The 9,323-nt window shown below is 40.3% G+C and overlaps 1 protein-coding gene across 1 annotated transcript in view; it reads left to right on the top strand.

The window, feature by feature from the left end:
• The window catches only part of LOC107611670, a 3,258-nt gene extending 1,182 nt beyond the window's left edge, over positions 1-2,076 (top strand). Inside the window, exon 2 of the mRNA XM_016313573.1 lies at positions 2,010-2,076. Within this exon, the coding sequence (XP_016169059.1) occupies positions 2,010-2,076 (67 nt within the window). The remainder of the gene's footprint in view (positions 1-2,009) is intronic.

Below are 9,323 nucleotides of genomic sequence, written 5' to 3' on the forward strand. Positions count from 1 at the left end.
CAAGGTGGCCTTACCTCTCTCTCGATTACTTCAAAAAGACACCGAATTTGAGATGAGCAAGGAATGTATGGAAGCATATGACAAACTCAAGATAGCATTGACACAAGCCCCTATTGTACGAGGACCCAATTGGACTCAACCCTTTGAAATCATGTTGATGCTTCGAATTATGCGATAGGAGCCGCGTTAGCACAACGCGAGGGTAAGATTTCCTATGTCATAGCTTATGCTTCCAAAACATTAGACGGAGCCCAATCCAACTACACTACTACCGAAAAGGAACTTCTAGCTATTGTTTTTGCCTTGGACAAGTTCCGAACCTATCTTCTTGGTTCCAAGGTAGTAGTGTACTCGGATCACGCGGCACTAAAGTACTTGTTGGCAAAAAAGGAATCCAAACCGAGATTAATTCGTTGGGTGCTCTTATTACAAGAATTTGACTTGGAAATCAAAGATAGGAGCGGTGCCCAAAACCTAGTGGCGGACCATTTAAGTCGCCTTGAAAACACAAAAGGCGACACCACTCCTATCAATGACTCCTTTCCTTTAGATGCTTTGCATGCAATCTCGGAAGTGGTTCCTTGGTATGCCCCAATAGCAAACTATTTGGTTTCACGTACTTTCCCTCCCAATCTCGACAAAAACAAAAAGGATAAGCTGAAAAGCGAATCCAAATACTATATTTGGGATGATCCCTATTTGTGGAGGTGTGGAGCGGACCAAATAATGCGACGGTGCATACCTCAAACCGAATTCCAAGCAATCTTGGACGCTTGCCATGCTTCCGAAGGAGGTGGTCACTATGGGCCCCAAAGAACGGCAAGAAAAATCCTTGATTGCGGATTTTGGTGGCCAACTCTTCTCAAAGATGCTTCTCTCTATTTCAAATCTTGTCCCCAATGTATTAGGTTTGGAGATATTTCCAAGAAGGACGAAATTCCCCAACAAAATATGCTTTTTTGCGAAATCTTTGACGTATGGGGAATCGACTTCATGGGACCATTTCCAAATTCCAATGGCTTTCTCTACATCTTGTTAGCCGTCGATTATGTGTCAAAATGGGTTGAGGCAATCCCCACCCGAACGGATGACGCTAATGTTGTGTATTCTTTTGTGAGGAACAACATCATTTGTCGCTTTGGCGCCCCAAGAGCAATCATAAGTGACCAAGGATCCCACTTTTGCAACAAAAGAATAGACGGCCTCATGAGAAAATATGGCATCATCCACAAAGTCGCCACGGCTTACCACCTTCAGACAAACGGCCAAGCCGAAGTCTCCAACCGGGAAATCAAGCATGTGTTAGAAAGGATTGTAAAGCCGAATAGGAAAGATTGGAGCATTAAACTCTCCGATGCACTATGGGCCTATCGAACGGCTTACAAGACACCCATTGGCATGAGCCCCTTCCGGCTTGTATATGGCAAAGCATGTCACCTACCGGTGGAGATTGAACATAAAGCTTATTGGGCCATAAAGGAGTGTAATATGAGCTTGGGTGGGGCCGGAGTAGAGAGAAAGCTTCAATTGGCAGAATTAGAATGTATGAGATTGGAAGCTTACGACAACTCCAGACTTTATAAGAAAAAGTTGAAAGCCATCCATGACAAGAACATTAGGAGAAGGGAATTCGGACCCGGTGACCTAGTCCTTCTCTACAATTCAAGGTTGAGATTACTACCCGGAAAGCTTAGATCAAGGTGGGATGGGCCCTACCAAGTGGAGAAAGTAGAACCTTATGGAGTCTACCACTTGCGCCACCCATCAAGCCCGAACATCTTCAAGGTAAACGGGCACCGTCTCAAATTGTATCATGGTGAGCAAAGAAAGAACGCCAAGGAATTTGAAGTGTTCCTCTTGAGGGATGCAACTCTTGAACAAACACTATAAGCTACTGAAAGTCCAACTTAAGGACGTTAAACAAAAGTGCTAGGTGGGAGACACCCCACCATGGTAAGATCTTCCTTTGAGATTTGTACATAAACACTTGACTTCATGTTTGTACATAGATACTTCACTTCATTTGTTGACTTCCCTGATAGTTTACCAAGCAAAATGCCCTGCTATAGTGCTTAAGTGGCTGTATGGGGGGGTTTTTGAAATGTCAAAACTGGTGTAAACACTTGCAAATTTAGAAAACACCACCCCTCTGCGCATGCGCGCACTTGGCGCGTCCGCGCACATGGGCGAAATCTGCCAATCAGCGCGCAAGCGCACTGTGCGCGTCCGCGCCGATTGCCCTGCTGCCCTCCTAGTAATGGCATAACTTTCATTACATAGAGCTCATGTATCTCCACTTCTTTGGGTTTGATATTTTTTCTTTCTTGCTTCCACAGGATGGTCATCAAAAAGGACAAGGGGAAAGGCCCCAAGAAGCCAGTTTCCAATAAAGTGCGCCAAGAACTAACGGCCAAGCCCCTCCTGAAGAAGAATAAGGGCCCCGTTGACGTTCTAGAGAAGGACAACCCTCCTAAGGATTCAAACAAGTTTCCCAACCGTTACTGCGAACTTGTCTACTCCAGAATGATTGAAAGAAATTACCATCCGGAACCCCTCCTAGTCTTACCGGCTCACCTCAGTCCGATTGTGATGCCACACATTGACCGGAGGCATTGGAGGTTCCTCTTGAGGCAACCAACGGAGGCCAATCTCTCTTGGGTGGTAGAATTCTACTCCAACTTCCACTCACCTCATCTCACATCAATATTTGTGCGCCGAAAACAAGTGTCGGTCACAGTGGATACCATCCGAGAAGTCCTTGGGATTGAACCATCAACGGATGCATATGACGCCTACCAAGAAGTCTTGGCTACATGCGTTGACTGCGCATTCGATTGGAGCGCGATCCTCCACGTCATTGCTTTACCCGACGCATATTGGATTCGGGGGACCATAAAGCGAAGACCCAAGGGTTTAGATGTCCGCCACCTCACTACCTTCTATCTCCCTTTGTTAGCCAAATTTGAGCCTACGATTAACCCACTTTGTTCTTAATTTAGCACATTACAAGCCTTAAGGTGAAAAACAATAAAAGTCCTTATTTGGATCTTTGATTAGCTTAGGCTAGTGTGTGTGAGTATCATTCAAGTGTGGGAACCTTGGGACATTGGGTGAATAAAAGGGTATTTTGTATTATTATTGAAAATATTAGGAATCGGGTACATACTCATGTATTGATCAAATGTAAAACCTTATGCACTGACGCTCTTATATAGAAAAAAAATGCGAAAAACAAAAGAACAAAAGAAAAAGAAGAACAATATGGAAAAGAAAAGAAAAATAGAAAAAATAATAATAATAATAATAAAAAGGGGACAAAATGCCCCAAAGTGAAGCTCAAGAGGAATCAATGCATAAGTATTGTGAAACGAAGGATGAAGGATTTTGCGTCGGTTTAGACTATACTACGATTGATCAATTGATAATTTCTATACCGGCAAAAATTCATTTGTCAAGACCTTGATAGTCTGTCTTAATAGTGAATTTGCGGCCTAAAAGATAATGCTCTGTGTCACTGCATATAGCTCTCGCACATAAGCCAAAGCCTGTGCCATGCGCAACCCCATTTTCTTGCTGAAATACGCTATAGGATGGCCTCCTTGTGATAGAACTGCTCCTAATCCCGGCCTGACGCATCAGTTTCCACCACAAATTCCTTGGAAAAATTAGGGAGTGCGAATACGGGATTATGTGTCATAATATTTTTCAACTAATGAAATGCTTGATCTGCAGTAACTGTCCACTGGAAAGCATTCTTTTTCAACAACTCCTTTAGTGGAAAAGCTAACTGGGCATATTCTACCACAAACTTTCGATAATACCCTGTCAACCCCAAGAAGCCGCACAATTATTTCAGATTCTTTGATTCCGGCCAAGCAAGAATAGCTTCAATCTTAGTTAGGTCTACTTCACCCCTTGCCCTGTGATCACATGACCCAAGTATTCCACCTGTTGCTGGGCAAAGGAACATTTGGATTGTTTAGCAAAGAGCTGGTTCTTACGCAGCACTTGTAAAGTGAGGGACAATTGTTCTAGATGTTCCTCTTTACTCCGGCTATACACCAGTATGTCATAAAAAAAATACTGCCACGAAATGCCTCAAGAATGATTGGAAAATACGATTCATGGTTGCTTGAAAGGTGGAATGCACATTCATAAGTCCGAACGACATCACTACAAACTCGTAATGTCCAATGTGTGTTCGAAAGGCAGTCTTATTAATGTCCTCCTCCTTCATTCGAATTTGGTAGTAGCCACTACACAAGTCAATATTATAGAAATAAACAGCACCATGCAGTTCATCTAAGATTTCATCAATAGTAGAGATAGAAAACTTATCTTTTACAGTAATAGAATTGAGAGCTCGATAGTCTATGCAAAAACACCACCTTGCAACCTTCTTCTTGACTAGCAGTATTGGACTAGAGAAAGCACTTTAACTATTGTGAATAATCCATGTACCTAGAATTTCTTCCACAAGCCTCTTTATTTTTTCTTTCTAGAAGTGGGGATAACGGTACGGTCGTATACTCACTGTTGCAGAGCCAGGAACTAGATGAATAGGGTAATCGATTTCGCGTTGTGGCAGTAATTTAATGGGCTCCTCAAAGACTTTTGAAAATTCAGCAAGAACCCCTTGAATACTTTCATCTTCTACGGTAGCTTGTGGTGTGGAATCAATGGTGGTAACATCTAAATGAAATATGTGGACAATAAATTTTCTCTCATTTAGCTTCTTAAGCTCTCTGAAATTAAGACTAGCATCTTTCAACAGCCGCTCACCTTGGAACACTACCCATTTACCCATGATTTTAAATTTTATGAATAATTCCATGTAAGTGATCCTAATTGTCCCTAACCGCATCATCCAGTGCACCCCTAAGACAATGTCAGCATCCTTTAAGTCTAATACATAAGTATCAACTGCAAAATTATACCCTTGAACCATTAGTGCTAAGTTTTGGCACATTGCTCCCCAATGGATGGAATCACCATTACCCACTATCACATGTAGAGCAGGGGTTGGTCTGAGCGATAAATTCAACTTCCTAGCCATGGACCCTTTCACAAAATTATGAATACTTCCACCATCAATTAAGATCATCAATTGCCGATTAGAGTGGGTATCATGAACTCTGAGTATTTCGGGTTGAAACTCCCCTTCGAGTGCATTCAAGCTAATCTTGGGTGGTTTTTCATTGCCTTTCCAGCATCATCGGAGTTGGACTCTGGTTCAACGACTGCCATTTGAGGCTCTTGCATCAATTCTTATAATTCCTCTTCCCCTACTAGGAGTTGCAATGACGACTTGCAGTGGTGACCAGGGGTATACTTGTCATCGCAGTAATAACAAAGTCCATTTTTTCGGCATGCATGTAAATCGGTGCTGGTGAGTTTCTTGACCGGCAGTGGTTGTACGGTTGAGGAAGAATGGTTTGAAGAGGTGGGGGAGAATGGGTTGAAGAGTGATGGTGTGAGTGATGGATTTTTTAAGTTGGGAAATTGGGTGTAGGGGTGCAAACCGGTTAAGTGGGCCAAACAAGGAGTTTAGTTTGCTGCCATTGTTTTTGGTGAGGCCCAATGTTTCTACATGTTTCTGCTCATGTAGTTTGGCAAGAGAGACAGCTTGGATATAGGAATTGGGTCGGGCCAGCAGCAGCTCACACTTCAGGTGCTCTTAGAGTCCAGCTATAAACATGGCCACAATCTACTCTTCACTCAGCCCTGTCATACAGTTGCTCAGTTCTTCGAATTGACATTGATACCTTCTACAGAACCACTCTACTTCAATGCCTTGAGAGTTGTTCTTGGATCATAGAACACGTTCTTGCCAAAATGAACATGCAAAGCATCAAGTAATGAATCCCAGGTATATGTAATATTGTTGTTGACTCCCCAACGGTACTATGCATAGGCTACACCCACAAGATGGAAGGATAATACCCGATCTTTATTCAATTGGAATGTTGAATGTCTCCAAGCAGGTGCATTCTCTGGTGGCATTGGGTTTACGGTAGCTAAGCTGGACACATCAAATACACCTACGAGAGAGAGACACGTGGAAGCTAGTTTTGGTGTTGAGCATTCCTTGACTGGGTTAAGATGCAGTGAAATTATTAACACGATATAGTAATTGTTTAGTTTTATTTGTAGTTAAGTAATAAACATTAAAAAAGACAAATTGAAAAAAAAATCAAAGTAAAAATAAAAATTAAGAAAATCATTTTTTGGGTTCCATTTGTTGCCACTGCCAGACTTGGAAGGCTTTGGTTTGGAGCTCGTGGCGGCTCGTTGAGAGTGGAATTGCTGGAACCAACCACACTAGTTTGCTCTGCTTATTGGCACCCTAAACTGGTTGTCTCTTCCTCCACCACCGCCACCTAATAACTCTCTGTCGGTCCTCTTCTCTGTCATTTCTCCGCTCCTTATCCTAGCAATGATCTCTCTTCTCATCCAACTACACTGCCGAATCCATGCTCATTTTCGGCCACAATAACGAGTCTTACACTTGTATGAAATTAACAACTAACCCCCTTCAATAAAACTGTCCCAGCAATCTCGTCGCTGAAAATTTTTCTACTGCACTTTCAAAATGTCAATCTTTCCTACACAAGTAAAGCCCATCAAGCAACACATACCCTTTTTTTTAATACGATGAACAATTGCTTCCAAGGCTATACAATTTCACACTCTCTTTGCTACACAATTTTACCTGCACCTCCAACACATAGAATTTCAAGTTGAGGTAGAGAACCAAAACAACAATTTGCAACATCATGCAGTATATTACATCCATTTTTCTGTATTTGTGGCTTGTGTTTGTGCACCTCAAAACTGCTGCCGACAATGAACAATTGCTTCCACACCACTTGTATCGTGGAAGCAATTTAATCCAACATGCAATTACCCTTTTAGCTTTACCCATTTTTAAAAATTCCTTATTTATTTCTGCAATAAATTTTTTTTATAATTATCCTTTGACTATGGGTAATATGATTTACCTTATAAGTACCTAGATAATGACCTTGTGAAACCTTACAGCTGTCGTATTTTTATTGGTAGGTCAACACCTAGCCATCTATAGTCACCGTGAACAAAGTCACCAGAGTCGTCGCCCTCCAAAGTATTGCCTTGCCCGAAAAACCCAATCCTCTACTTCATCTCCTTCGAATATGGGAAGGTCAGCCACCTTCAATTTTCGTGGCCATTGCAATTCTCCATTCAAATTCACAGACCCCAATCCAGATCCTTCCACCACATCATCTCCGGCAAAACTTGGATCGCCACTAGCTGCCTTGTGTTTCAAACCCTCACGGAGCAGCTTTTCAATTGCACGCAGTGATGAATCTATCGTTGTAAGCTGTTGTTGCGTCTCCGCTATCCGTTTGTGTGCCTCCACTAAACCATGGCTCAACATGCTACCTCATGTTTTTTAGGGAGTGTTAATTCTTCTAATCGAGTTCCTTCCGTCATCATGAAATTCTCTCAACGAGAGCACCAATTGATAGCCCTGTTCAATAATTCAAGCTCAAGCAACAGTATAACAACCACAAAATAAGAATAAGAAGATCATGCAGCGATGAATTGAGTAAAAATCAAATATGAGTGTGTATATAATCTGAAATGGAATGAACAATAATCTTCCCTTTCGAGTGAGAGAAGCACTCCTCAATGATAACAATTCATATTTTTTATCACTTAATGGTTCTCTGCCTTCTCTTTTAACCTCTTTTTCTCTCTAAGTTGTTACGTAACTAACTTGATACTACCTCCGATTTTATTATTTTATAGCGCCTCTATTTCACAGCTCGTAGTCCTTCATCCAAGCTGGTTGCTTCTTCACACACTTGTTCTCTGCTCTGCTAACATTTTATATGGCCTAATTGCCTCCTCATTGCTTTCAACTTCTTGTATTGGGCCGAAAGTAGCAGTTGTTATTAATAGGCTCGTATCAATTTATGTGTGAGGTTTGAGAAGCTTTTTAGAAAGCTTACTAATGTTGGTTTTATGGATGGTTTTAGAAAGCTTTTTAGAGACAGTGAGGCAGCGTGATTACGATGAACAAAGCGGCCAGGCGACGATGACAAAGGCGATGAGCGGCACCACGATGAAGGAGGCTATTAGAAATGCCAAGGAAGAGAAGAGAAAATGACAAGGAAAAGAAGAGGAACAGTAAGGAAGAGAAGTAGTTGACCACCAGCCACAAGGGCAGAGGCTAGTGTTGGGAAAAGGAACAATGGTCCTCCAAATAAAAAATTTTAATGTATAAAGATTACTAATTTTTATATTAGTCCCCTTAATTTTAATTTTTTCTTTTTCTAAAGTTATATTTTTATATTGGCCCCTCTTAAGAATTGATCTAGCTCTGTTCCTGGCTAATGACGAACCGTCTGGCTCCACCTGGTGGTGCAAAGAATGGACGACGATGGTGTGCGACTTCTAAAAAGTGAGAGGAGAAAGTGAAGTGAGACTGAGTGTGCCGAAAGAAGAGAAAAATTTTTGGATTTTCAGATTTAGGGATCGACAAACTTGTAGGTAGTGTTAGAGAAATAGCAGAAAAGAGGAGAGAACTAAAAGAGTTTGTAATTGAAGAAAAAAAACTTTTATTTGGTTGTAGAAAAATCCTAAGTGAAGTCATGATCTTCGTTCTTTATTAAGATTTTAGAAATTTTTACAATTTCTGGAAATAGAGAGTTTAAGTTTAATTAATTTAATTTTAAAAAAAAATATTTACATGACAACATCACTCATAGTAATAATATCATGCAGGGCATAAAACATTACACAGGTACATTTTTGTTAATAGAGACAAATATCTATTGGCAGAAAGATAAATGTGTCCATTAAAACAAATAAATTATATGTACCAATAATAATTCATTAAATAATTTAAATATAATTATGACCATGGTGTAAACTTTTAAATTTACTTTTATCAATTCTTCCTTCTTTTAAAGTGGCTTGATTTGTTGAGTGTACTCATTTAAATTCAAAATACACGTTCTGTTTGAACACATGTTTCGCTTGTATCTGAGTATTTTATTTTTACACATTGTTTGGTTTGAAGGAATATGAGTGGAAAAAAAGTAGATAAAAAATTAAATTTTTTGTTGTTTAGTTTATAAGAGAAAATGAAAAGAAAAGAAAAAAAAAAGTGGTGTGAGCCCATATAACTCTTTTCTCTTTATTCATGAGATGAAAATGGATGAACAATGTGTTAATAATGTCAAAATAACAACTTTGCCCTTTATTTAATAGAAATAGTAAATTTTCTAAATTTAGTCTCTTTAAAATTTCAAAACACATTTTTCATGTTATCTAAT

This window comes from Arachis ipaensis, chromosome B08 (genome assembly GCF_000816755.2).
Source record: "Arachis ipaensis cultivar K30076 chromosome B08, Araip1.1, whole genome shotgun sequence".
Classification (NCBI taxonomy): Eukaryota; Viridiplantae; Streptophyta; class Magnoliopsida; order Fabales; family Fabaceae; genus Arachis; species Arachis ipaensis.